This window comes from Mustela erminea, chromosome 8 (genome assembly GCF_009829155.1).
Source record: "Mustela erminea isolate mMusErm1 chromosome 8, mMusErm1.Pri, whole genome shotgun sequence".
NCBI lineage: Eukaryota > Metazoa > Chordata > Mammalia > Carnivora > Mustelidae > Mustela > Mustela erminea.
Window position 1 is genome coordinate 110,094,410 of NC_045621.1, and position 27,044 is coordinate 110,121,453.

At 45.7% G+C, this 27,044-nt stretch overlaps 1 protein-coding gene and 1 long non-coding RNA gene across 5 annotated transcripts; one reads left to right on the forward strand and one right to left on the reverse strand.

The window, feature by feature from the left end:
- Window positions 1-10,528: 10,528 nt before the first annotated feature.
- On the reverse strand, window positions 10,529-20,563 carry LOC116596796. Its single transcript, XR_004288320.1, has 5 exons — window positions 20,489-20,563; window positions 19,166-19,247; window positions 12,236-12,332; window positions 11,867-11,944; window positions 10,529-10,611 (listed from the first exon to the last, which is right to left on the reverse strand). It is a non-coding gene; the product is annotated as an uncharacterized LOC116596796 (long non-coding RNA).
- Window positions 20,564-20,657: 94 nt separating this feature from the next.
- Window positions 20,658-26,080, forward strand: TEX51 (testis expressed 51). Of its 4 annotated transcripts, none has more exons than XM_032353930.1 (8): window positions 20,658-20,894; window positions 20,994-21,068; window positions 21,310-21,399; window positions 21,639-21,656; window positions 21,746-21,829; window positions 22,962-23,037; window positions 23,123-23,168; window positions 24,861-26,080. In XM_032353930.1, the coding sequence occupies exons 1-8, from the start codon at window positions 20,693-20,695 to the stop codon at window positions 24,888-24,890; spliced, it is 621 nt and encodes a 206-aa protein (XP_032209821.1). In that variant the 5' UTR covers window positions 20,658-20,692; the 3' UTR covers window positions 24,891-26,080. The 4 variants fall into 4 exon arrangements, with proteins under 4 accessions (XP_032209821.1, XP_032209822.1, XP_032209823.1 ...); XM_032353931.1 differs by lacking the exon at window positions 24,861-26,080 and adding an exon at window positions 23,583-24,177; XM_032353932.1 differs by lacking the exon at window positions 24,861-26,080 and adding an exon at window positions 23,586-24,177.
- The last annotated feature ends 964 nt before the right edge of the window (window positions 26,081-27,044 follow it).

The following is a 27,044-nucleotide window of genomic DNA, read 5'->3' on the forward strand; positions in this document are numbered from 1 at the left end:
AAGACACCAGCCAGTTACAGCTGGCTCCTGGGAAGACATTTTTGTAATAAAAGTAAGGGAAAGCTGGGGCGCATGGGTGGCTCAGTCAATGAAGCGTCTGCCTTCAGCTCAGGTCATGATCCTGGGGTCCTGGAATTGAGCCCCATTTCAAAAAAATCCCTACTCAGCAAGGAGTCTGCTTCTCCCTCTCTCTGCTGCTCCTCCTGCTTGTACTCTCTCTCTCTGTCAAATAAATAAATGAAATATTTTTTTTTAATTAAGGGAAAGTACTGTCCCAATTAAGGACAAGTATAAAACCATTTCTGAGTTGGCAGCTGCACAGATGTAGGTATAATAAGCCACAACACTAAGGCTGCTCCACACCCACCCCTGCTCATGTTCTATGCACACACCGCTCACCTCCTTAGACCCACCCACCCCTGCTTGTGCTCCACCCACACACCATGCACCTTCCCTAGACTCACTGGGCATCTTTCAGGTCTCAGAAACTTGCACCTCTGGAGTGAAAGTATGATCATCTCCACTTTTTAGTGAAAGAGTTTTTCACTGAGAAAACACTTAGCTCTTGTCCACACTCATAAATATGACAAAAGATAGAACAGGGCTGGTTATGACATAACGAGGTCAGCTGTGATGATGGCCAGCAGCAAGCATCATGGCAACCACACCTCTGGGCCAGGCTTCCTACTAAGTGTTGTCCAGGCATGACCTTATTCAGTCTCCACAACTACTCAGATGCTGTGCATGGCTATCAGCCCCATTACAGATGAGCATGTAACATGGATTAGCCATAGATTGTACAGCTAGAAAGTGGCTGATTTTCCAATCCTGAAGACTGTGGGCTCCCGGCCCTAGAATCCCCTACTGTCTCTCATTGCTCCTCCCACACCTGCCCCTGGAGACATCCCCAAGACTAATTTGTGAAATGGACTCTCTTCTCTTGGAATATCCAAAATTAGTGTTATTTTGAAATTGACATGTTATTTAATGCAGACTCCTTGGAGAGTATCCAAACTTCTAGCCAAGGAGAGGTTGATGCCATGTCCAAGACTGGTGGAATGTTCAGCCTTTCCAAACTGTACTTGCCAGCCTGAATGTCTGAATCTTGGATCCCGCCACAGTTTTCTGATGTTGAAAGAGGAGAGAAGGTCCTTTCAGCTGATCCCAATGACTCATGTCCCCAGTGGTAGCCCATGAGGCTACTCATCATATTCCACTTCCCACTCTTTATGGGAGGACTATACTACCCTTCCCAGTTTGAGTTAGGTGAGGCTATAGGATGTGCTCTGGACAATAAAAAAATGAGATAAAATAGTGTGTGTCACTTCTGGGCAGAAATGCTAAGAGAAAGTACACAGTTTATCACATTTCTTTCCATCTGTCTCTGTGATAAAGGAACTCAAGTCAAGATGAGGCTTCTGTTAGCCTGGTCCTGAGTGACTATAAAGGAGCAGAGAATCCTGCCAACCTTCATTGTTAGGAGCCCTGAATTCTTGTTGTGTAAGTAAAGCCACTGAGACATGAGAGTCTGTTTGTTGATGCAGCATGACCCAGCTGCACATATACACATACTCCAACAACCCCACAAATATCCTCTTATAAACCCACTCCAGGATAGGATCTGTTTCTCTACTCACAAATCTTTTAACACAAAATATATAGGTTTTCCACTCCAACCAATTCTCAAACTCTCTGTAGATGCCAACTGGGTGTTTTACAGTTTAATCCAATTTCTATTCTAACTACCTAAAGTCAGCACAGACCCTGCAGTTTAAGGGCTCAGCTCTACAAGACTGTCCCATTTCAGGCACCAGTAGCAAGTAGTGGGTCCCAAGGTTACACACACTTCTTTCTCACTTAGCTACAAATCAGAGGTTGTATGATCCCCCTCTTGCAGATTTGATAATTTACTGTAACAGTTCATAGACCTCAGGGATAACACTTTAGTGACTATTGCTAATGTTTTATAAAGGATAGAAATGAACAGACAGATGAAGAGTTAAATAGAGCAAGGTTCAGATGGATCCTGAGCACAGAAGCTTCAGTTCCCTTGGAGTTTGGGATGTGGCACCCTCCCAGCACATGGATGCATTCACCAACCTAGAGGCTCTCCCAAGCCTTGTTGCTTAGGGGTTTTATGGAGGTTTCATTACATAGGCACAATCGATCAAATCATTGGCCATCAATGATTAACTCAATATCCAGCCGCTTTCCCCTCACTGTAAGTGAGACTGTGGGACTGAAAGCTCCAAGCCCCCGATCACATGGTTGGTCTTCTGTCCAGCAGCCTCCCTTCTCCAAAATCCCTTCCTTAACATTAACTCAAGTGTGATTGAAAGTGGCTTGTTATGAAAAATAAAAAAATGTTCCTCTCACCACATCACACAGGAAATTACAAGCATTTTAGCGACTCTTGTGCCAGGAATGGGGGATACAAGGATCCCCAGTACCAGATAAGCCCTAAAGGGGACAGAGCCCCTACCCTACAGAAGGAAAGTCACACTCTACTCTCTGACATGACACCCACTCACCACCCACCCATGCACCTACCCATCCATCCACCTACTCATCCATTTACCCATCCATTCACCCACACAACCATCCAGTCAGCCATCCACCCACCCACCCATCCATTCAACGAATCTTCTCTCCCACCTACAATGTACCAGACTCTGGTGCTGAAGACCCAGAAAAAAAGCAAGGTCAGCAGGTGGATAGGGACTATATTGGAAGTGGGTACATAAATATACCACAGGATGACTCTGGCTAGCTGGGCTTCAGAACCACCCAGAAAGTTCCAAGTGCCTTTGGTTGGCATTCTTCTCTGTGCACCTGGTTTCATCTACTACAACTACTTCCTATGTACATATGCCCAACAGGACCCCTGCGAGAAGAATGGCTTATATACATTTGTGCCCCACCTAGTAGAAAAACTGCAGTAGATGGTTGTACAGACAAGAAGACTTCTGTCCAGGATGGCAATGTCTATTGCATTCCCGGGGCCCTGGAACTCATCTGATTCCTCAGCATATCATTCATCTTGTTGGCACAGGTGAGTGTGAGCAAAGGATGCCATGAAATCTGATCCCAATTAGTTGTTTCCTTTGCCACCTTGATATCTATTCCCCTCTGATAGTTTCATATAGCTGGTTTTAAAATTGCTTTATATCTTGCCACATAATTAAGAAAGCTGGTGTTCTTCCATCTAATTTGGTTTTAGGAACACATCAGGACATGAGTTGTGGGACCAGCATCCCACTGAAATCACCTCCCCAACCAGCTCAGAGGCCTGGGGGTTGGATTCTGAGTCTAGACAAGAACATGTCAAAATAAAGAGGAGGGAAGCACCGCCAGCCCTCTTGCCACACAGTAAATGCCAGTGTTTTGAGCCTGCTTTTAACTCACTGGTTCTTCTGCTCTTAAATAGTGAGCCTCTAAGGACCCAAGTAATGCTGGAGATCACAGAGACCTCAGAGAATCCATAGATTTGTGGCTCTACGGCCCCAAGGAACAGCACAGTGTATCATCTTCAGCACTGCAGACACCAGCTACAGGTGGGTGTACAGTAATCATGGCCAAGGAAAAGAGGGTGAGTGCTTGGGAATATTACTACCATTGCCTGTGTGGATCACTTCTGGGAGTGACGGTTGAGACTGACCAACACAAGTCTGACAGAGAGATGTCATGGGCTAAGGATGTCATGGGGTAAAGGGTGGCAACAATCCAGTAAAACTTCTCTCATGCTCACAGCATGCCTTATACAGATGAGAAATGACCAGGCACCTGCAGTAGTTATACCACTGGTCCCTGCCCCCACCAAAACATACTCTATCCATGATGGTTCATTTTATGTGTACACTGGATTGGGTCACAGGGTATCTAAATATTTGGTCAAACATTTTTCTGGGTATGTCTTTGAGAGTGTTTCCAGATGATATTAACATTGAAATCTGTACAATGAAGAAAACAGATTGCTCTCCCTAATGTGGGTGGGCCTCATCCAATCAGCTCATGACCTAAATAGAACAAAATGTTGATCCTCACTGAGCAAAAGAGAATCCTTCCTGCCTGTAGATATTCAAACTGTAACATCAGCTCTCCCTAGCTTCTGGCCTTTGGGTCAAACTGGAATACTAGTTCTGTGGATTTGGAACTTACAAACCTCTGTAACTGTGTGAGTTAATTCCTTATAGTAAAGGTACATATCCTACTGGTTCTAAAGTTCTCTAGAGAACTTTAATATACCATCTCTCCAGGAAACCTCTGACCCCACACCCCCAGTCTCCAAGTTGGGAAGAGGAAGTGGGAAGGAGCCAAGAAGTCAGTGGATGCAGGCAAGACAGGCCTGGCAGGTCTATCCTGCCCTCTCTCAATAGCTATCATGGGTTTCTGTTGATTCTCAGATTCCTCATATGGGAACCAGGAAACATAAATAATCCCAGAATTAACATGGGCCAACCATCAGGTACCTAGCAGGCCATCAACAAACTCTTGCTCTTTGGCCTAAAGCATGTTTGCCCTGCTGCTGATTTTCCAGGCAGTGGTTGTTTTATGCCCCCCAGAAAAGCAAATAGCGCCTTGCTCTCTGACTAGGACTTGGTTGGGGTTGTGAACCTCATGCCTTCACTCAGTTCTCAAGCCTGGACCTTCCACCCCCACCCCTTGTGGCCCTCTTAAACCTGACTCCATCATCATACCCCATACTATCAGATTGGCCCATGGGACTCACACATTATTCTTCTCTTAGAAACATTTCTGCCTGGGCAGCTTTCCCTGTGCTAAGTCAGCATGGAAGGCAACTGTCTGGACCTTGGAAAAGAAGTACATTCATCAGTCCACTGTTGCTGCTGCTTTTCATGGCACAGGGGTACTCTACAGGACTCCACAAACACTGCTTCTCCTGGCTAGAGTATGCTGGAAGGTACTTCTGTGGTTTTGCAATTCATGGACACTTTGTATAAACTGAGGGGCAATGCCAGGTCCACAGAGGCTGAATAACTTCTGGATGTCCCAGAGTAGCTTGTCCTGACTTCAGCCGCCTTGCTCTTGTCCAGAGACAAGTTGCTGGACACCAGGAGAGGGCCTGCACCCAGGCTTCAAAGAACCAGTCCCACCACATGTCACTGACCCTCCCCATCTACTTTCCAATATGCTATTTCTGCCACGTTCATCACTGGAGCCCCTCTTGCCCCTCCCTTCTCCAACCTGATTGGTTATGGCCTGGCTGACCATGTGGTTTCATCTTCATATGCCCTGCCTGGCTGGGTTTCAATTCAGCTCCTCCTCCCTTGCCTGAGCCATAGGTTGCAGGAGACTCCTGCTGGCCCCCTATCACAGCAGGCCCTGGGCCTCTCCCCTGAGCTCCCCTTTGGGTGACCCTCCTATTGGTGATAGATTCTGCCTGAGCTCCAACATCTGATCCTGCCAGCCTCCCCTTTCTCACCTCCCACACTCCTCCTTTCCCTCAAGAACCCCAAGCCCCTGCTGACCCTTGCAGACCTCTGCTTGTCGCGGCCAGCACGACGAATAGACCAGAGAAACCGTGAGGGCTAAGAGGATGGTGAAAAGAAATTAAGAGACAAAGAGATGGGGACAGGAGGGACACTGAGGAGGATGTCCAATAGTGCTGATTTTATTCCACATCTTACTGTCATTTATAAGGCAGACCAGAATAGAAGGAGCATTACATCAGTACATAGTCAGAATACCACAAGTTTCTATAACAAGTTTACATTTACTACAAGCAAACCTTGTGACGCCAGGTAGTTTCGGCTAAAGCCATTAGCAAGACAATCAACCAGGGAGTGGGTCATGGGAAGTACAGAACAACAAGGACTAACTAAGAATTCAGGACTCTGGCCACATTGTTCCCTACTGTAGGGAGAGTGTGTGGGAAGTCACGTAGGCGAGCGCACGACACATAGCACAGACCCTTTCTCAGTGCACTCAACTTTCCCGTCCTTAACCTTGTCAAGGTGTCCGGACTTTGAAGGAGACACAAGTCAGGGCCTGGTTTGATCCTCTACTCCAACTGTGCCATGGCCTCCAACATCTGCTCTTCCCCATTCTGCCTTCCCCTGACCTCCCCCTCCCTTGCCTAACTCCTCCAAGGCCCAGAGCCACAGCTCATCTCCCCTTGGGCAAAATGGTACAGAGATGTGGTCACAGTTGGCATATGCTGAATCTGTATCTTTTTTCCTGGCTCCTGAGATTTGACCCTTAGTTCTACTTTAACTTCCCAGTCATCTCAAGATCCATAGGCAGGGTCCTTCAGATCCACACCCCAAGAGCTGTGTAGTCTGCTTTGGACCTGAGCACCCACACGTGTGCCCTTTCCCTGGGGTCCTCCAGCTCCTGCCTCATGGGGAGGCCAACTTCTGAGACTGACTCCAAAGCACATTTTCTTCCTGAATAGCTCATAACCCAGCTAAATTCTTACCTTCAGGTTCCACCCCATGAGCACAGAGCATGAGAAACTCAGCATTACCCTGCATAATTATGCTTTAATGGACAGACTAAGGCCTGAACTAGACAGGGAATGGCTCATGAGTGGGAGATGGTACATGAGTGGGAGATGGTACATGAGTGTGCACATGTGTATCTTCATGTGTGGTATATGTGTTTCAGGTGTGTGACAGCATGTGCATGTGTGTGGGCAGTATGTGGTAGTGGTGGTATGTATGTGTGTGTGCAGTGTGTGGGTTTGGGTGGTATGTGGTGATGATGTGTGTGTGCTGTGTGTATGGTATGTGGTGGTGGTGGTATTATGTGCGCAGTGTGTGGTGTGGTGGTGGTAGTATGTGTATGATGTATGTGGGTGGTGTGTGGTGGTGTCTGTGGTGGTAGGTGTTTGGTGGTATGTGATGGTAGAAGTATGAGTCTGTGAGGTATGTGGGTGGAGTATGGTAGTGGTGTGTGTGTGTACAGTGTGTGGGTGAATGAGGTGGTGGTGTGTGTGCAGTGTGTGGGTGGTATGTGGTGGTGGGGTGTGTGTGTGGAGTGTGTGGGTGGTGTGTGGTGGTACATGTGTGTGTGTGCTGTATGTAGGTGGTATGTGTTGGTGTGAGTGTGTGTGCAGTGTATGGGTGGTGTGAAGTGGTAGTGTGTGTAGTGCAGTGTGTAGGTGGTATGTGGTGGTGGGGTGTGTGTGTGGCGTATGGGTGGTGTATGGTGGTAGTAGTGTGTGTGGGTGTGGTGGTATGTGTGCAGTGTGGGTGGTATGTGGTGGTGGGGTGTGTGTGGTGTGTGTGCATGCTTTCTGGGGCTAAATGGGGAGTGGGGTGGGGGCTGCCTTAGATGAGGAAATCATTTCCTTCTCATCACTGCTTCCTAAAACCATAGAAGTGAAACTGGGGAGGTGAGGTTGCAGGGCAGAAGGGAGGTATCTGAAGACACCCTGTGGAAGGCAGAAGAGGAGCTTTTCTCCTTAGAACCAACATATCTTAACTGTGTTGCCTTAGACAGGCTACTTGGTCTTTCTGAGCTTTTTTTCTCATCTATAAAATGACAATGAGCACAAGGACCTCACAGGGTCATGCTGAGGGTTAAGTAAGACACTGGGTGTGACGAATATGGACAGTGCCCTCCCCAGGAGGGCTCAGTCTCCACACAGCCCAGCTCTGAGCCCATGGTTCAGGAAAGAAGGGGAGTTAAAGAAACATCCAGGGAATGGAAATAGGCTTGAGGAAAATGCCCCACCCAGAGAATGAGAGCCCTGCCAGGCTTGGCTCAGAGCTGGGAAATTGTAAATGCAGCTTTATTATGTAAAGCGTATAAGTGATTTTCAGTATAATTAAGATGGATGGCTCTAATAATCCTGCAGGGTCCAATTCTGAGCCACATTACCAGGCATTTACAGGGAGTTTTTGTGCACTTTGCTTCAATGAGCACAGGGCCCATTAAAGGAATGTGTGGAAGACCAGGTTCTCTAGCCAACTGCCCTGGGCAGAAGCCAGTGGAGGGGCCTTAGGTCGAAGGCCCAGAGGAACTGGCAGAAGCCCCATATCCCAGGAAAGTCATCCTTCACCCTTAGCTCTGCAGACAGAGCCATTTCTTATTCTCCCAGTCAGAAACGGTGCTTCATCACCCACACAGGAAGCTGCACTGGGTCAAATTGTCGACCCATCACTCAGGTAAGTGAGAAGAGCTTACCAATGAACAAACTGAGATCCTAAAAGGGCATATATCTCTCCCCAAGATCACTCAGCTCACCAAAGCCAGGATCAAAGTCAGAGGGAGGGACCCACACGTGACAAGGCTCAGTCTCCCTCCACAGTGGAGGTCTCCTCTACACCAGCCAGGCTGCCTCCCCCCCAGTTATGACATGTTGGGTGCTGGTGCTAGCAGCTCTTGGAGCCCCACTTCGCACAATGATACCAGTCATGCTAGCAGCTGGCATCATTTTTATTCTTACTCTTGCCATCATTTTATTTATAGTGCTTACTATGCAGTGAGCTCTTTCCCTATTTTAATCTATGAAATAGGCATCATTATGTTTACCCCTAAGAGGTATATGACTTGCCAAGGCCACATGGCTGGTTAAGGACTGTGCTGAGATTCTAACTGAATCCCTCTGACCCTGGAGTCCACACAGAGCAGGGACACTGTATGTCAGAAAGTTCCTGCTTATTTATAAAGATATAGGTGATCCAAAACTACCGATCAGAGAGCCATGTTTCCTCAAGCCTAGGGGAACCCCCTCCTGCCCTACAACATCTCTCCTCACGCTGTTCATTTCAGGACCTTCCACACCCTCCCGGAGCCTATCTCCACTTCCCACCAAATGGCAGGCTTGCAGATCTTCCATCCCTTCTTGTGAAAGACTTCGTTCCTCTCTGGGCCTCAATGTCCCCACAACTGCATCAGCAAAATGGTCATCTAGGAACCAGCAGGGTGTCCTGCACCCCACACAACCTCCACACCTCTTGGCCCTCTCCTCTTATCAGTCAGTATGCAGGCAGCATTGGCCTCAAGCTCAGAGGCCTGGATCGGTGCCCTGCTCTGCCTGTTACTAACCGGGCAGCCTCAGACAAACCACTCTGATCTCCCTAACCCTTGGTCCCTCCATCCTTAAAATGTACATAGAAGTGCCTGCCATACACAGCTACCAGGAGGACTGAGGGCCATGGTGTCTAAAACCCTTGATCAGTGTCCATTTTCAACCTCCCCTCCAGACAAAATGCCAGGGAAAAGAGAAAATGTAGGAAGGAAAAGTTCAGCTGCAGAAGCTTGGTCTTTGGAGCCTGACTGATTGATGATGCCCACTTTGTGGCAGCAGGGGGGACTTCCAGGATCGTTTCCCTAGCAACAAGTAGGGCCTGGAGGTTCCAGTCTCCTGCTCCTGGGAGCTGCACAGACCACAGAGAGGAACATAGAGGGGCCAGGCACTCACAACACCCTGAACCCCCACACTGGGCCATGACCTACAGTGCTTGAGAAAACTATAGTCTTCCTCTCTTTCTCTTTGTTCTGACTTCTACCTCCCTGTACCTCAGGGGCACACCAAGCCCCATAGTTCTTGGACCAGAAACTGTCAGACACAGCCATCAGTCCTCACTGGTACCTAGGGTTTCCTATACTCTTAAACCTTTCAATGTCTCACCACCCAGGATCACTGTCTCAGCCTAACACTCTTGGGCAAGTAGGGTGTCTTAACAGGTTGTGTGGGCTGCTCAGAGCAGGGCTGAGGACAGGGTTCAGATGGCCTCACCTTGCAGCTCTTCTCTGTGTGGCGACAGCAGGTCCCTTACCCTCTCTGCACCCTTCTTCCTGCACCTATAAAATCAGGATAGCCACGCCCTGTCACATGAGCTCACCCATGCAATAAAGCTCCATCCAGATACTCTTTCTTTTCCTGGCTCAGTGCATTCCGATTGAGCGACAGGGCACTGCTGGAGGGACAGCAGGGACAGGACAACAACCAATATTTCTAATTGCCCCCAAATACTTCTTGTTTGAGTTTCCTGAGAAAATGACATTTTTCTTTTTAATTTAAGAATAATTGAATCAACAATATTGTATTAGTTTCAAGTGCACCATATAGTGATTCAAATTTTACATATTACAGAATGGTCACCACAGTAAGTCTAGGTACCATCTGTCACCATACAAAGTTGTTACAATATTGTTGACTGTATTCCCAATGCTGTACAGTACATCCCATGACTTTTTTATTTTATAAGTGGAAGACTGTACCTCTGTACCAATTTATGTTCCCACCAACAGTAAAAAGTGGTCTCCTTTTCTCCACATTCTCACCAAAACTTGTTATTTCTTGTCTTTGATACTAGACATTCTGACAGGTACAAGGTATTATCTCATTGTAGTTCTGATTTGTATTTCCTGATGATCAAGTGATAATGAGCATCTTTGCATTTGTCTGTTGACCATCTGGATGTCTTCTTTGGAAAAATGTCTATTCACTTCCTCTTCCCATTTTTAGATCATATTTTTTAAATACTGAATTCAGTTACTTATATATTTTGCATATTAACCCCTTATGAGATATATCACTTGCAAATACCTTTTCATTTTGATCGTTTCCTTCACTGTGCAAAAAGCTCTTTGGTTGGATGTAGTTCCATTTGTTTATTTTTCTTTTTGTTGTCCTTGCTAGAGAAAAAGATTCAAAAAAATATCTCTAAGACCAATATCAAAGAACTTACTGACTATGTGTTCTTCTAAGAGTTTTATAGTTTCAGGTCTTCCATTTAAGTCTTTAATTCATTTTGAGTTGATTTTTGTGTATGGTATACGAGAGTGGTCCAGTTGCATTCTTTTGCATGTAGTTGGCATAACAATATTCTAGGCTCGAGCTCTGTGTGAGTTTAAAAAACTTTTAGGATTCTATAAGTGACCTTTGATAATAAAAACTAACAAGCTGAAAAAGTAGAACTATTCACCCTGAGCAGTGGATCTTCAGGTCAGAGAGATCTGGGTTTTTTACCTGCTGTCTCGTCACATTGCCCACAGAAGTAACTCTTATCAGGTGCATGTCACATAGGGATGCTCCCCCTTGCCTCCAAAGCTGATGTGGTGATCACCCTCACTGGTAACCAAGCATGCGGCTTCTCCTCTGGCCAAGGGGTGGGAGGGAGGGTATGGGGAGCCAGTTGGGGAGGAAGGCATCTTAACAGAAAGGCTCATTCCAGTCACTTTATAAAATGTCATGCCTGTAAGGTGACCACAGCTTTGTAAGTGCCCACATCATTGAGGTTGGGAAAGGCCCTATGGCTAGATCTACCTGTGACTTGTGAGTGGAAGCAATCTCTATTGCTTATGCTGCTAGAGCATTTAAGTACCCACAAAAGACCCTCCCACACTCTCTTCTCCCCTTGGTATGGTGTTCCACAAGATCCAAAAGAGGGACTGCTTTATCTGTCAGAATCTCTGAGTGGCTCTGATGAGCAGAGACCCATTCAACCCATATGGATAAGTACCATAAAGGACAAATAAGTCTTTGTTTTTTTCAGGCCACTGAAAGGTGAGGGTGTGTGGTTAGAGCCCGACCTTGCCTACCTGGACTGATATAATTACTGTAAAGATTAAATGTGATTATGTGGATAAACCACCTGGATCACAGCGGGTTCTGAAATGATAGCTGTGTCCCCTTGAAGCTTAAAATACAGAGTACAAAGCCTCTTGTTCAACAGCAAGGAAGTCAAATACTCCCAACAGAAAGGACATCCTGGTACATATTGAAATATAAGTGAGGAGGAGCATATTTTTTCCCAAAAAGCAGCTATGGCTAGGAAGGCGGTGAAAATATGCAGGTGTCAGGTGTGGAAGCCAGGAAAGGAGTAGAAAGAGGCATGGGAGCATGCTGCATATCACCCTCACCTCCATGGAGACACCCAGAGCAGATTACCTTTGTCCACTGCCTTGGGGGGACTTCAACCAGAAGATATATACCAAGGATCTGGGGAATCCCTGGCTGCAGCTGTGGCTAGAGAGAATGAAGAATGGGAGAAGGAGTTTACTAGAAGTATGGAAGCACAGAACAGGGCCTGACAGGCAGCAGACAGCACAGCCTAGCTCCCAACAAGATAAAAAGAACCCTCCAGGCCTCTCCTGTGTCCTCCAACTAGCTGCCAAGCTAGGTCCAGTCCAGCCCCTAATAACTAGCCCTGCTGAGCATCCGCTCCAGGCTAGACCTCATGCCCCACGGTCCACATCCACTACTGCCCACCCTTTAGCTTTGAGCAACATAAAAATCCCAGAGGAAGCAATCACCCACCTCCTCCCAGGCATAGTAGAAGGCTCTTCATTCCATCTTTTCTGTGGAGCTCCTAGCACAGCTCTCAGCAAGATTCAGGCACAATCAATGATGTTTCCTAGATGGATGGGAAAGGACTGTAGCACCTGACAACCAGAGGAGGCTGGGAAAGCTCACCCAGCAAGTGGGAACTTGGACTTCTCTATTGCAAGTCTCTCCCTGGTCTCAAGAAGTCTCATCCAGCCTGCACCCACAGTGGCCCCACCACTCACAGACTTCAGGACTGACTAGATCTCCATTTTTTCTGGATCCAGGGGAATTGTTTTCCAGCGTCCTGCAGGCCTAAGTGTTTAAAGACTACTTCCCAGATGCAAATCAACAGCAGTCAGCTACTCATCTATACTAGTTAACCCTTAAGTAAGACGCATACCATAGTATGTGCAAACATGTGTGTGTGCGTGCATGTGTGTGTGTGTGTGCTTGCAAAAAGGCATGCCTGGGTTGCCAGTCACATGGCTATTCAGCCCCCAATAGGACAAAACTCATCCCTCTGTACCCTGCACACTGGTCTCTAGCAGGGGGATACCCACTGATTGTGCACATCTAACGGTGTCTGTTGTGATTGAGCACCATTCCTAGTAGTACACACTTCACAGTGCTTAGTTATTGTTATTTGGCAACAGGATCCATTTGAATTCAGGTCCACCCAAAGAGAAGGGTAAGGACTGAAGAGAAATTTATAACATACATTACGTTAAGCACTTGATAACACATATTCACAAAATCCCCAGGAGATGGTGCCTTAACTATCCCCATTTTAAATTTGAAGATACAAGGATCAGGGACATGAAGAAACTAGCCCAAAATAATACAACAGGGAAATGTCAGCAAGATTTCAAACCCAGATACAACTCAGGAAAGATTGCATGCACATTTATTCCCTGTTCCCTCATTTCCACATGGAGGAAGGACCACGGTAAACCCAGTCTATCTCTTCACTCCATCTCTACTGCTTCTTAGATAGTAATGAATGGCAGTGGTCATGGCGTCCATTCACCTGGGGCCCTAAACCTGTGACCCTCAGTGTGGCTGACGGGGTTTGCATAGAGTCCACTTGCAGACCAAAAACTTCTTTGTGTTCTTATCCCCAGGACTGAAGAACTTCAGGCAGGAGCAGGCTACCACCACTTTGGTTTCCTGCTCTGCCTGAGGCCTCTAATTCCTCCTTGCAGATTCCTCAGCTCTGTGCATCCACCATTGGCCTTTAGGCTGTGTCCCTCCCCTATTGATGAACAAGTCTGTACTTAGGGCTTTTCATAGACCTATGACCCCAGTATCTCTTGTTTTATTAAAGGACAGGCAGTCCCTAAGTCCTTCAAAGTTGTCCAAAATTCTTGGCATTAGCACATCCTCCTAACTTCAGGTGTACGCCATAACAGACTCAATGGCCAGCTCAGCGGAGAGAAGATGTTCTAGTTCCCAACATAGCTATGGCCTTCTGACAGCCAAAGGCTCTGTTCTGCTCTACTTAAGCAGCAAAAACCAAAAAGCCATGGAGGATGGATTCTTACCATACCTGAGAGTTCTCTGCCTATTTGCCTTCTTCTCCAGGGAAAACAAATATTCCATTTGGAAACTAGAGCCTTGTCCCATCAAGACCACTTGTGGGGCACCTGGGTTGCTCAGTTGGTTAAGTGCCTACCTTTGGCTCAGGTCATGATTCCAGGGTTCTGGGATGGAGCCCCATGTCCGGCTCTCTGCTCAGCAAGGAGCCTGCTTCTCTCTCTCCCTCTGCTGCTCCCCGTTTGTCCTATCTCTCTCTCAAATAATAAATAAAATCTTAAAAGAAAAAAAAAAAGACCACTTTTGACCAGCATAAGTGAACCCATTGTCTCTACCTGCCACATTTACTTTAGAAATCAGACCTGTCTTGGAGACTTCTGGAAAGGTCCCAGTCTTTTTTTCAAGGAGCCTATGAGAAAGAACTTACTGAAAGAAACAAAGAGAGGAGATGAGCAAACTTGTGTCAAGGGCTACTACATGTAACCACTGGAAGAAAGCAAGTAATATCAGAATTACCCCAGTGCCTTAGAACACAGACATTCTGCTTTGAACTTGTGACTGTGAGAGGAGCCATTTCTCTTTCTTCTTTGGGATAGTAGTTGTGGCCTCATAGGGGAATCAGGAGAGTACTGGGCTCCCAGCAAAAAGTCAGAATCCCCTGCATCCAAAATAAGGAAGAAGAAGCTAAGAACATTGTGTGTGGAGCGTGGCAATGGGGAGCTCAGCATCAGAAAGAGGAGGAGACACTTCAGGCCAGCTGCATAAAATAAACTGTGCTCACAACCCCAGGGGAGACATGACCTGAGGGCTTCCCAAACTACTGACAGTGGGAGAGCCACAAGAGCTGAGAGCTTGCAAAAATAAGATGACCCAGAGAAATGTTATTGTGATTGTGACCCCATATTTAAAAGCAGGCTGGTAAGGTCTGGGGGGCAGTAGGCTTATACTGGATTTTAATGCCATTTTAAATCAATAGTTAAAAAAAAAAAAAATGTGTCCCTAAATCAGCAGATAACAAATTACCTAATGAAAAACTTAGACATGGCCTTCTGAGGGATCAGAAGATGTAGAAATCACTGAGATGGAAAAATCTGAGTAGGCTTTATGGATGCAGGAGCTCAGTGGGCATAAAATGGAAAATCTGAGAGATAGACGGTATAAGTATACGGTGGTAAGCCTTGGTCTGGAAAGCACAGTGCTGCACTTGAACCTTCATCAGTTCCCATCCTGGGCCTCAGCTCACTCCTCCTAGGAAGAACACATGGGTCACTGAGCCCCATTAAGTCCATGCCCGTCTCTTACCCTGCATGATTCTCTAGAAGCAGCAAGAAGATGGCCAGGAGCTCCTAGTTTTGCAGATGTTCTTTCCTTAACCCTTGATTGTAGAAATAATGTCTCTAACTAGAAACAGAGGTGGAAGACAAAATGTCCTATAGATGCTTGATCTCACCTCCTTGAATAACAAAGGACCATGGCCTCAGCCTTTCCCAGAAGAAGCATCTCACTTTAAATTCCTCCCAATTCTAGTCAAAATTCTTTTGATGGTCATTAAAATTACATGAGTGGCTTCATGCAATTTTAATCTTCTCTAGCAGCAAGTTCTACAGGAGAAGTCCCCCCAGGCATCTCCATTGATCATTCTAAGTAGATACAACAAAGCATTTCAAGACATGAGTTTTAACCAGAAAGAAAATGAAATGAATATTTCATTTATGATAGGTCATCTGGTGAGGATTTTTTCTATTTTTTTTCATTTAAAAAATCAAAAAACTAAATTCAATCTTTTGTAAAGGCATTTACCAAGGCAACACTAACCTCATAGATTTATCAAACACTCTTTCAACGAAGCTTCCTTGTAACAACTGCACTGGATTTACAAGCCAATAACCTCTAAGCTAGTTTTGCTGACCAACTAAGCTAATCTGTTTGTGCACTCTGTGAAAATAGATGCCCTTGTAATGTTCCACTTGTCCCTAGATCTCTCATTGCTACTATCCTGCTATCTCCACAATTCAGCACCTGTGAATCAAAAGCTTGGACCTGGAACTTGAGAACCTCTCAGAAGGTTCCAACAGAAGCATTACAAAGACTGGATCCAGGTGTATTCAAGCCAAAATATTAATGAGCAGAAATAACTTTATGTGCTATTGTTGTGTGGTAAAGAGTCTGGCTGGCCTTTCTCTCTGGTTCCCAGGAGGTAATCTCTAAATCCTTGGATTTAACCTGAGTGATAGGAATGTCTTTGCTACTTATGGGGGGCTTACTGCTGACATTATGCTAAGGCAGTGACTCAAGACAGGATCTGGCTAGGCCAGAAATACCATGTGTTTAGAGTGTTTGCACTTTGATCCAGGCAGTATCAGCCCAACCTCTAAGAGGAGGGGGAAGATGGAGGTTGGATTTAATCACATAGCCAATGACTCAATCATGTCTATACAATGAAACCCCAATAAAAATTGTAGACACTGAAGCTCAAGTGAGCTTCCTGGAAAAGGAACGTACCAGGAGGGTGAGGCATCCTGAAGATACAGAAACTTCACATTTGCGACCCCCTATTTGTCTCTTCATCTGGTTGTTTCTATCCTTTATAATAAAGCTATAATCATAAGTATAGCACTTGCCTGAGTTTTGTGAGTCTTTCTAGCAAATCATGAAACCTGGGGGGATAGTGGGAAAACCCATATTTGTAACCAGGTGGTAAGAAATGAAGATGGCCTAGAACCCCAGACCCTGTGGCTAGTGTCTGAAGTGAGGTCAGTCTTACGAAAGATGGTGTCCTCAACCTATGGAGTATGCACTAACTCCAGGTAATTGGTGTCAGTTGGTGCCAATGCAGCTATGCCTCTAACTAACTTATCTTCACACTAAGGGGCTATGGGGACGCATAGTTTCATAACCCAAATTGGTGACTAAATATGTGGGGAGGGGGGCTAGTGATATTACCACAGATCCAAAGAGTAAATATTTGATATTTAGAGGTGTAGTAGGCAGAATTCTGTGATGATCCCCAATATTCCTGTCCCCTGTTGTCCATACCCAGTATAATCCTGTGCCCCTGAACATAAGGCAGTGTTGTGAATATAAAGGATTTCATTCCTCTGATTAGCTTAGGATATGCACTTGACACTTGAACAACATAAGGATTCAGGGCACCAACCCCTTCCACACAGTGGAAAATCCAAACATAACTTTTGTCTCCCCCAAAACTTAATTACTAGTAGCCTACTATTGACCTGAAGCCTAACAATAATATAAGCAATTAACATATATTTCCTGTTATATGTATTATATACTTTATTCTTCCAATAAACTACAGAGAGGAAAATCTTAAGAAACCATAAAGAAGAAAAAAATGCATTTATAGTACTATAATGTATTTGTTGAAAAGAAAAATTATACTTATAATTAAACCCACACAGTTACAACCCATTGTTGTTCAAGGTCAACTCTATAACATCACAATTTCAGCCTTGTGAGACCCTGATAGAGACCAGGTGAGCCTTGCCCAGACTTCTGACCTATAAGACACCATAAAATGATGAATGAGTGTTGTTCAGGCGACTAAGTTTGTGGTAACTGGTTATGAAGCAATATGCAGGGAAATCTGTGTGTGATGGTATCAAACAATTTTGCCAATACCATTCTCTCTGGCAGAAAGAAATGGTTTGAAAGGAAAGCAATCAGAATGTGGGGGGAGGGGACAGGAAACCATATTCTAAGATGGGAACCTAAAAAAAAAAACCTCTTGGGCCAGAGGGATGTTTGGCCTCAAAGAAGCGGCTTTATTTGTGTTTTCAAAAACTGCATGAGCTTTCCTTTGTCAGGGTTAGGAGACATGCCCAAGTTGCAGGAGGCACAGGGTGGATGTGATCTCAATATACAGAAGGCAGCTCTAATACCCCCAAGATGCCTAGAATTGGAAAGGGCTGCCTTTACTATTTAGACTTCTAATTCAATCCAAATTCCTAATTCATTCCAAGTACACAACAAACTATTGAATTAATCAGAAATAAGAAGGGAAATCAAGGCAAGCAAGTCAAGGCTAGAAAATGAAGATGTGAAGAGCTACCAGTCATAGGCAATGTGTTGGATCAAAAGCTCCCCAAGCCCATGGTCTCTGTGATTCTATATTTAAATACTACTTCAGGAGTGCCTGGGTGGCTCGGTGGGTTAAGCCTCTGCCTTCAGCTCAGGTCATGATCTCAGGGTCCTGGGATCGAGCCCCACACCGGGCTCTCTGCTCAGCAGGGAGCCTGCTTCCACCTCACCCCCCCACCCCCACTCTCTCTCTGTCTACCTCTCTGCCTACTTGTGATCTCTGTGGGTCAAACAAATAAATAAAATCTTTACCACTTCAAAGTGTCAGCACCACTTTAGTTGACTAACACTAGGATGCCAAGGTGAATTGAGATGGTATTGGGCCAAGGACAAAGTGACGCCTGAAACCTACCCTCACAAGTTTCCCAGAGGACAAGCATAAACTAAGGTAAAGGAAGATGTAGCACACTCTAGGGCTTAGACCCAAATCTTAGGGTAGAACTCTAACAAGTATGACTGCCTCTTACAGAATATTTCCTTTACTTCAGCAGGGGTTTCCTGATAGCTTGATGCCAAAGCACTCTAAAGACCTACTCCGATTATTTCACCGCCCAAAACAAAATCCTGAGTATTGAACATCACCACCTCCATTTTGAGAAAAGACTATTTCTGCCAAGGAAAAGCAAAAGAGAACAAATAATACCAAAGAAAGTCAGAAAAGGAACCCAGTCCCAGAGGAGGCTGACCTAGGCTGCCTATTTCAGGATTTTCTTCATCCAAGGAGAGTCAAACAGTCTGGACCACTTGTCATTCTAGGGTGTCGCTATGGAGGTTCTCCTCACCTCTCTGCAAGGTTAGATTTTCCATTTCCTGACTTCATGTCTTCATCTTGTTTCCTTGTTTTGTTCATTTAGTTGGAGCATATCCCCCAATAGTTTAAGAAAAGATAATAGAGTTTAATTTTAAACCTTGTCTGGTTGAAATAGTCTTTCTTCCTCCCTGACATTTTCCTCAGTATGGAGTTATAACATGGATACACTTTTACTCAGAATATAAAATTGTTCCATTGTCTACTATTTCCTACATTGCTCTTAAGAAGTCTGAAGTAATTCTGATTATTGCACATGGTCTTTTTTTTTTTTTTCTCTGTGCCTTGGTGTGGTTTTCCCTATTCCTACCCCTCAATATCTGCTCAGTGGGCCCCTTCAATATGGAAATACATGGCTTTCTAAAATTTCTTCCTTGTATCATTTCTGTCAATACTGTGTTTTCACACAGGCTGGGCAGAGCCCCCCTCCCACCACAAGTGATGGCAAACATTGTAAGCTACTGACTTGCATAATTATATACCTCTGAATGGTATCCAGGACATCAGGGGAGGGAGCACTGTTTTTTCCAGTCCTGATTTGGGACCTTCCTTCCAGAGCATGGCCTGAGTAGAAAAAGTATGCCAATTCCTTAACCTCAAAACTGTCCAGTCATTGGGAAAGCATCAGCTGTGTTGTACTCAGAATCATTCTCTCATCTCAGAGCCCACCTGATGGAATTTACCAATTCAACTATTTCTTCTGGCAAATCTTGATGCCTGTCCTCCAAATTCCTCTCCCTATAAGATAAAATTCCTATCCATATATACTTCCTACCAAATTTCTATCATGAATAATTTTTCCCTCAATTTTCTCTGTTCTTTCTTTCTGAAACTTGTAATAGCTGGATATTGAAATTCGTGGATTGACTATTTAATGTATCTTTTTTTCCTATTTCTTGTGTCTGTCTTTCTGTACTTCTATCTGGGAGATTTCTAAAACTTTATCTCCTAACACTTCTGTGGAATTTTTTTGAATTCCTGCTATTATATTTTTAATCTCCAATAACTTTTGTTATTCTATTTTTCCCTTACATAGCAGTCTCTTCTTGTCTGGAGAAAGCAATAGTTTATTTAAATAGTGGTGTTCTAAGTTTTCTTTTGTTTCTCACCAAATCTTTGTACCCTTTCTTTTTCCTATGGTTTTTGTTTGCTTTTGTTTTGATTTCTTGCTATTAGGTTTTGTTTTGTTTTGTTTTGTTTTGTTTTGTTTTTCCTCTTGTTCATGTAAGATGCATTCTTCAAATGCCTGGTGGCTTTCAGCTGCTCATAATCCAGCCTCAGACACTCAGAAGCTGGCATGGAAGACAAAAAGCTTACCAGCTAAGCAGTGACAAATATTTCACTGGCTTTTTCTTTACCACACCTTACCCACAGGTAAGGAGCTTTGTTTTTCTTCAGTGCATATTACACACAAGAACTACTGGCCCAAAGATGACTTCTCTCTCTGCACATCCAGTTACAGGCTGGAACTCTGTCTACAGTGTGTCTGTACTACACTGTGGTAGGAATAGCTATGTTCCTTTGGCTTGGGCAGGCACAAGACAGCTGCTAATTTATATGTGCCATGAAAAAGATGTATGTTCCATAAGCTTCCCCTTGGCTGACCATCTCTATGTGGAAAAGTGAATCATGTTCTTTACATAACTAGCCCTCTCTTTATGCTGTTTCCTCCTGACTTCTCAAATTTCAGCCAATTGAACTGTGTCATACATGGTAAATACCATCAGGAGAGCTGATCATCAACACAAGACTGCACAGCCACCTCTCTGATCCTCACAAGAATCCTCCCCAAGAACATAAGTGACCTCATATTCAGAGGGAGATATTGAGACCTTGACTTCGTTCTGGCGCCACAGCCTAGTTTTGTATCATAACTGGCCCTCACTGTGCCCTGTGGAATTTACCTTTGTTCTTCAAAGAGAATGTGGTTTCCAGGGAGAGGGACTACCATCATTCCAAGTGGAACTGCTAGGCAGGGTATTAAGAGCATAGAGTGAAGACCCCAGAAGATGCTGCTTTTCCTGCTTGCCTGTCTCTTGCCTGCCATCAATGGGAAGAGCTGCTTCCACTGCTGGCCACAACTGCCTGCATTGATAGACTATGACCTACAGATTCTATGGGGCTCCCCAGGACCACCCAGAGATCTCTCCCAAAGCATCCACTCCCTATTCCTGAAGAAGGATTATGTCTTCCCAGAACCCTGGTATCTTGGTGAGGCACAGCCTAGACACTAGGGATCAGGGCTGGGCCCTTTACCTGACCTGGGATCTTATACCCCCAACTGCCCTTCATCCCACATCTCATTCTCAGATCATGCCCATATGGAGGAAGCAACAGCCAAATTATTCAATCACATAGATGAAGCCATTAAGAAGTTTCGAGATGGTGAGGAAGCCCCCAGGCTTCTGTTGACAAAACCCAGAACCCCAAGGCACTTCTAGAGGGCCTGCTGGCCTGGGGTGGGGATATGTGGTGAAGAGTGGTGACTGACCCAGCATCTATGTGCTCTGTGCAGTTACTGTTAGAAAAACTTGGCTCGAATTCCCAATCTTGAGTTATGTAATTGTTTCCACCTATAAAATGTAGATGATGAACACACCTCTTCCTCTCTTCCTTTTCCACTCAGATAAACCATCACTTCTGAGAGAGATTAATGTTCAGAAACAGGTGTTTACTAACAGGCTAAATGAGACGTCTAAGAAGCTGAAGGAGAAGGGTGAGCGGTGGAGATGGCCCCTGCCCACCACCCAGCCCTTCACCTTTCCCAAGACTGAGAACAGAGCCCAGTCTGCAGCCCCTCCAATGTCCCTCCCCAGGAATCCCCATTTGCCCACATACTGGGCGCCTGTCCACACCTTCTCCAAGTTCCCTTTCTTGATGATACCCCAACCCTTTGTGGCTCTGTCTGCCTCCCCCAGCACTTCAGTTTCTCTATCATCTCACCCTCCTGGGCAGCTTGTAACAAGTCTTGTGGTGAGTATGTATGGGGACTTGGGGGTGGGGGAATGAGAGGTGAGGGGCACATGGCCCTGGCTAAGGCTACTGCCTATCCTCTCTAACAGAACTCCACCCCACATTGGAGGTCATCAATTGTGCCAGCTGCAAGACACACCTTCTTACCTGCAAAGACCCAACTCTCTGCCCAGGTCAGTGGCAGCTAGCCATCCTGCATCCAACCTGCCCGTACTCCATCCTGGGTCATTGTTGTCTTTGGATTGTCTTCCTCCTCTGCTCAGCCTCAAGCTCTTTTTGCTGTCCATCCAGAGAACATAGCAATTCCTGGGATTTCTTGATGCCACGTGTCCAACTTCAGAGCCATAAAGCCATCTGCCTCTAGGACATCTCCCCTGGAGGTCTCTCGGGCCCTCAAAGCAAGCATGCTTGGAAACATATTCAAACTCAACTCCCCCACCCCCAATCTGCTCTTCCCTCAGGGTCCCTCTCAGCAAATGGCCCCACACAAGCCCTAAGCCTCCTAAACCAGGAACTTCCCTCCCCTATATTCAAGACATGGAATCACCAAATCTTGTTAAATAATTCTTAAATGTGTTACCATGTTTTCATTGCAGTATCCACCACCATTCCTCAGGCATCCTCACTTCTCATCTGGATTATGTTAGCATCACTCAGCTGGCCTCCCTGCCCCTCTTGGCCACATCTTACTCAATAACCAAGGAACCTTCTCAAAGAGCAAATCTTCCTATGAAACACCCTGTTTGTAGCCCAACTGCTCTCCAGATAAGGCCTAGCTCTTCGGAAGGCCTTGTGCAAATAGCCCCTACACACCTTCCACCACCCCACTCCTCCCCAGCCACACTGAGCTACTGACATGCTGTACATACAGATGACTTCAAGCTTTTTCTTTGAATTCTGTGTCCTCTGCCTACAGCACAATTTTTTACTTGACCATGGGACCAAAACTGAACTCATACTTGTTTTTCAAAGTCCAGTCAAAAGTCCTACTTCCTAAGAAGGTTTCCCTGACAAGCTCCCCCGCCTGAAGCTCATCAGCCTTCCTACTATTCCTCTGTTCTGTCCTCCTCTGCTTCCCTGGGATACCACACCATAATTGTTTGCTAGTCTACCTCATAGAGAGCAGGGACCATGTCTCATTTATCTCTAATATATGCCATGTATACAGTAGGTGCTCAGTAAGTGTTTGCAAACAAATGACTGAGTGGACAAATACAAGGAGGAAAGAATGTAGTCTCTCTGGGCCCAGATGGCCCTCCTTGCCCCCCCCCCCAAACACCTGGCTCCCCCTTTTATACCCCCCAGCCAGGAGCCGGAGAATCCTCGCATGGTTTGTGAGCCTTGGCATTATTCTGCTTCTGGCAGCCATAGCTGGAAGTGGGTGAGTGACTCTCAAGCCCTAGCATCCCCAGAGAAGACAAACCTACTCCTTGACTGACCCATCTCCACTCTGTTTCCTGGCCCAGATGGTACATTTTCTGGCATGGGAAGAGGAAGAAGGAAGCTGAAAAGGTACTGGGAATGGAGACCCCTGACAGAATGTAGGTGTCCCAAGTAGGGAAAGCTGGGGGTAGCAAGGCTGGAGGTCTCAACCCTGGCTCCCAGAGTGTGACATCTAGAGCAAAGTGGGATCAAGGCTGGGGCTCAGGAGGTCCCATATCCTCTTAATGAGAGTACACACTCAGGGCCAGGGGCCCAGGAAACAGTGGCAGCAAATCTCCACAAGGTGCCCTCCACCTATAGCTGTCCTTGTCCCTCTGGAGACCCTCTCCCCACAGGGGCCACCACACTGCCTGACATATATAGACAATCAACATGGCCCTCCTGCTCTCTGCTTCTGGTTAGGTTTAGCCAGCAAGAGTTCAGAGGGACAGAGGCAATGGCATGCAGAAGGTGGGGGTGTAAATGCCCTGCTTCTTGTCTCAGCAGGAACCCAGCAGTCCACTGGTCTGAACCAAGATCACAGTTGCTGTCAGGAAGCTCGTTCATCTCTGAGTTTCAGTAGCTGTCCCTTGCCTGACACTCTCCAACAGGGGATGGTAGCATTCCTGTGGTTCAAAAGACTACACTCTGTCTTGTGGTTTTCCTGTGCCCATGCCTTGTAAATGCCTTTCATTAAAACATCTTCCTATTATTCTGATGAACTATAGCATCGGCTTCCCGTGGGGTAGGGACAGACCCAGCTGACACTGAGATCATCTCCATAAGGTCCTAAAGGGGCTTGTTCCCTCCTCTCACCCTCCTTCTGCTGGCCCAGCACCCTTAATCTTCTGAAACACCCTTCTCCTACTGCTCTGGTCCCAGCAGTGGTAACTCCACAGGCTCAGTCCAGTCTCACTTAATTCCAGCACTAAAGATGAAGGCAGAGATGGCCTCGGTCCCTGTGCCCAGGTATGGAACAGAAGCAGTGAGAGGCCAGCTCATGGCCCAGGGACTAGGAGAAGAAAGGCTTCAGAAAACAGGCTCCAAGTCACATTCAAACAGACCTCCCTGACATTCTGGCTAAGATGCCCAGCCTGGCAACACCCAGGTCCCCAGTGAATCTGGTGCTGCTAACAGTGAGGTTTCCCTGACTCTGCCTGTGGTGCTGGGAATAGACAGGGATGGGGGGGGGGGGTAGAAAGAAGGGGCTTTGCCTCCTCCTCTTCCATCCCCATGTCCCTTTCCTGTTTGCCCCCAAGGCTGCCAGATTAAATGGAACCTCTGAGTCCTCCAGGCTCAACTCTGCCCTTTCCACTCAACCTTGTATCTTTCCTCACTCCTTCTCCTGGCCTGTCATCCTTGGTTCAGGCTCAGGCTCTATTTGAGACTAAACAGGCTCTACTCTGGCAACACTGAAGCCACTGCCAGGCCCAGAGCCTGTTAAGCAGGCCAACCACTAGGAGCTGAAAGGAATCATGTCTGGGACCAGAGCTAAGGACAAGAACCCAGAACCTGGACTCGAGTCCTGTCTCTGATGCTAAGGTTTCAGTCTCCCCTTCTGCATCTGTTCCTCCATCTGAGCATGGAGGGAGGATGTCATGCTTCAGCCAGGTTGGTGTGCCCTGGCCTTGGAGCCCCCTGAATTCACATTTGCCATCCTACATTTGTTCATGCTTTGGGTCAAAATGTAATGCCCTCACCCCTTCACCTCACCCCCAGTCCACTGAAATCTTGCCAGGACCCACAGCCCAGTTGCTGAAACAAGCCTTTTTGTCTCCACAGGCCCTTCTGGTGCCCCTCTTCCAGAGCTAGCACCCAGCCTGGAAGTGACCTGACTCCAGTAGAACCAGCCTGCCATAAGGGCCACAACTTGGCTACAATGGGGGGACTTCAAGACACTGAGGCAAAATGTATATAGACCATAAATGGCAACCAGTACAGGGAGTCCAATGACTGAGAGCAGCTGTGGGCCCCCAGCCATAGGTATCTCCAGCCCCCAGCCCAGGAAGACACAGGAAGCACCCCCTTCCAAGGTGGTGTCTTCAACAATGAGAAACCATGGAAGGTGTGAAGGAAGAGAGAAGTGTTGTCATTGAGAGTTTAGTGTTGCAGCAGAGCGGAGGTATGAGAGGTTTGATAGGTTCAGGCAACTCCAAGAAATGTGATATGGCTGAAGGGAGAGGCCCAGGTAAGAGGACGTTGAGAAGTGGGGACCACAGAAGCACCCAGGCCCAAAGGGAATGAAAGTAGGTGAGCAAGGAGGGCTAGGAAGAAGTAGTGGAGGGCTTTGCCAGTGGCAGGCCTGAGTCCTAGGGAAAGGTCAGGGATCCAGACAGAGAAAGAGTAGCTATGCCAGGCGTATGCAGCTCCACATGCAGGCAGCTGAGATATCCCCTCCATCCAGCTCCACAGATTATCCCTGCCTCACAAAACTGAGGAAGGGTCCATGGATATAAGGTTTTTGGAGAAAGCATAAAGACATAGCTATAGCCAAATGGTGAGAACATCCTCATATCCATTCTGAGTGACTGAGCCAGAGCCCCAGGCTGTAGTAATGGACCTCCAGGAAACTGTGATTCTGTGTGTCTGTAAAAGCTGGCTGCCACCTAGGAGAGAGGGAAAGCCAGGCTTTCATGGTGGTGATATTGGTTTCCTATTTATATTTAAATTGGGACTTAAACCATTACTTCAAAAGTATCCAGAGCAACTGCTTTCTGATGCATGCAGCAGAAATAGAAAATCCCGGGTATAATTTATGAGTTTGTGTGTCTGTATGTGTATATCTCTGATCAACAGATTTTTTTATTATTATTTGAGGGTATATTTGCATGAAAAGCAGATACTGAGTTCTGCTAGAGTAGAAAGATCAAAGAATTTTGACTCAGGTAAATCTTGGTCAAAATATAGACTCTGAAGGACTTTATGCTTCCAGGTATGACAGAGCAGCTTACAGCATACCAACACTACCATCCAAGGGCAACTAAAAATAAAATACATCAAAAGAGCAAAATGAGACAAAAGTCTGTTTAAGGCACCAGGTCCCTAATGGGTCCAAGGTCCCAGACGGAAGTAGAGTTCTCTGTGGTGACAAGCCCTTGTCTTGCAATGAATTTCTCCTTGGCACTTCTGGGCTTCAACAGTACAGGTTGAGAAGCTTGAGGGGGCTGTCCAGCAGATGCCTGCAAAGTGTGGAAAAGTCATCAAAGCTTTTAACAATATCATGGGCTGAAGAGACAAACCTTGGAGCTCTACTTTGCCAAGATAGAATGTGAGAGGTCCAGATCCCTGGAAGTACAGAGATGCAGAAAATGCAAACAAATGCATTGCATCTGTTTGTCCCATCCTCCCAGGAGCAATCCTGTTCTTAACCAGCACAGGCCCAAAGACAAAGAAATCAAACAGAAAAGATCTGAAATACAATTTGTCAGAGATTTGCCTGCTAGGGAAATAAAAATTAGAGCTGCTGACCCACATATGAAGACAAGTTTTAATAAATAGTCCAAGGTATTGATTGGTAATAGCCTAGTACATCAGAGGCAGACCAATCCTTACAAAGCATGGAATTCAGCCTCTGACAAAATTAAAGAGAACTATTCTTATTTTATATCACTGCTGGAAGATAGAGTAAATATCTTCTAAAGGAAAATAATATCATCTAAAGCCACTACCATGTTTTATTTACAATATCCAGTATTCAAACAAATATTAAAATCCATACCAAAAATAAAATCAAGAGAAAAATCAAACAATAGAAACAAACCTACAAATGATCAAGATTATCAGTTATCCCATATAAGTTTTAAAATATGTGCGACTAATTTGCCCAAAAGTATTCTTTGCAGCTTATTCAAATAAAATTGACATACAACATTGTGTTAGTTTAAGGAGATATAATGTATTGATTTGAAATATCTACAAAATTGCAAAATGATTACCACCACAGCATTAACTACCATCTCTCTCACA

Excerpts from the sequence above, each read along its gene's own strand:
- TEX51 (XM_032353930.1), top strand. The coding sequence starts at position 20,693 with ATGCTGCTTTTCCTGCTTGCCTGTCTCTTGCCTGCCATCAATGGGAAG. Across the intron at positions 23,038-23,122 it reads GCAGCCATAGCTGGAAGTGG|ATGGTACATTTTCTGGCATG; the intron begins GTGAGTGACTCT and ends TTCCTGGCCCAG. Across the intron at positions 23,169-24,860 it reads GGAAGAAGGAAGCTGAAAAG|GCCCTTCTGGTGCCCCTCTT; the intron begins GTACTGGGAATG and ends TTGTCTCCACAG.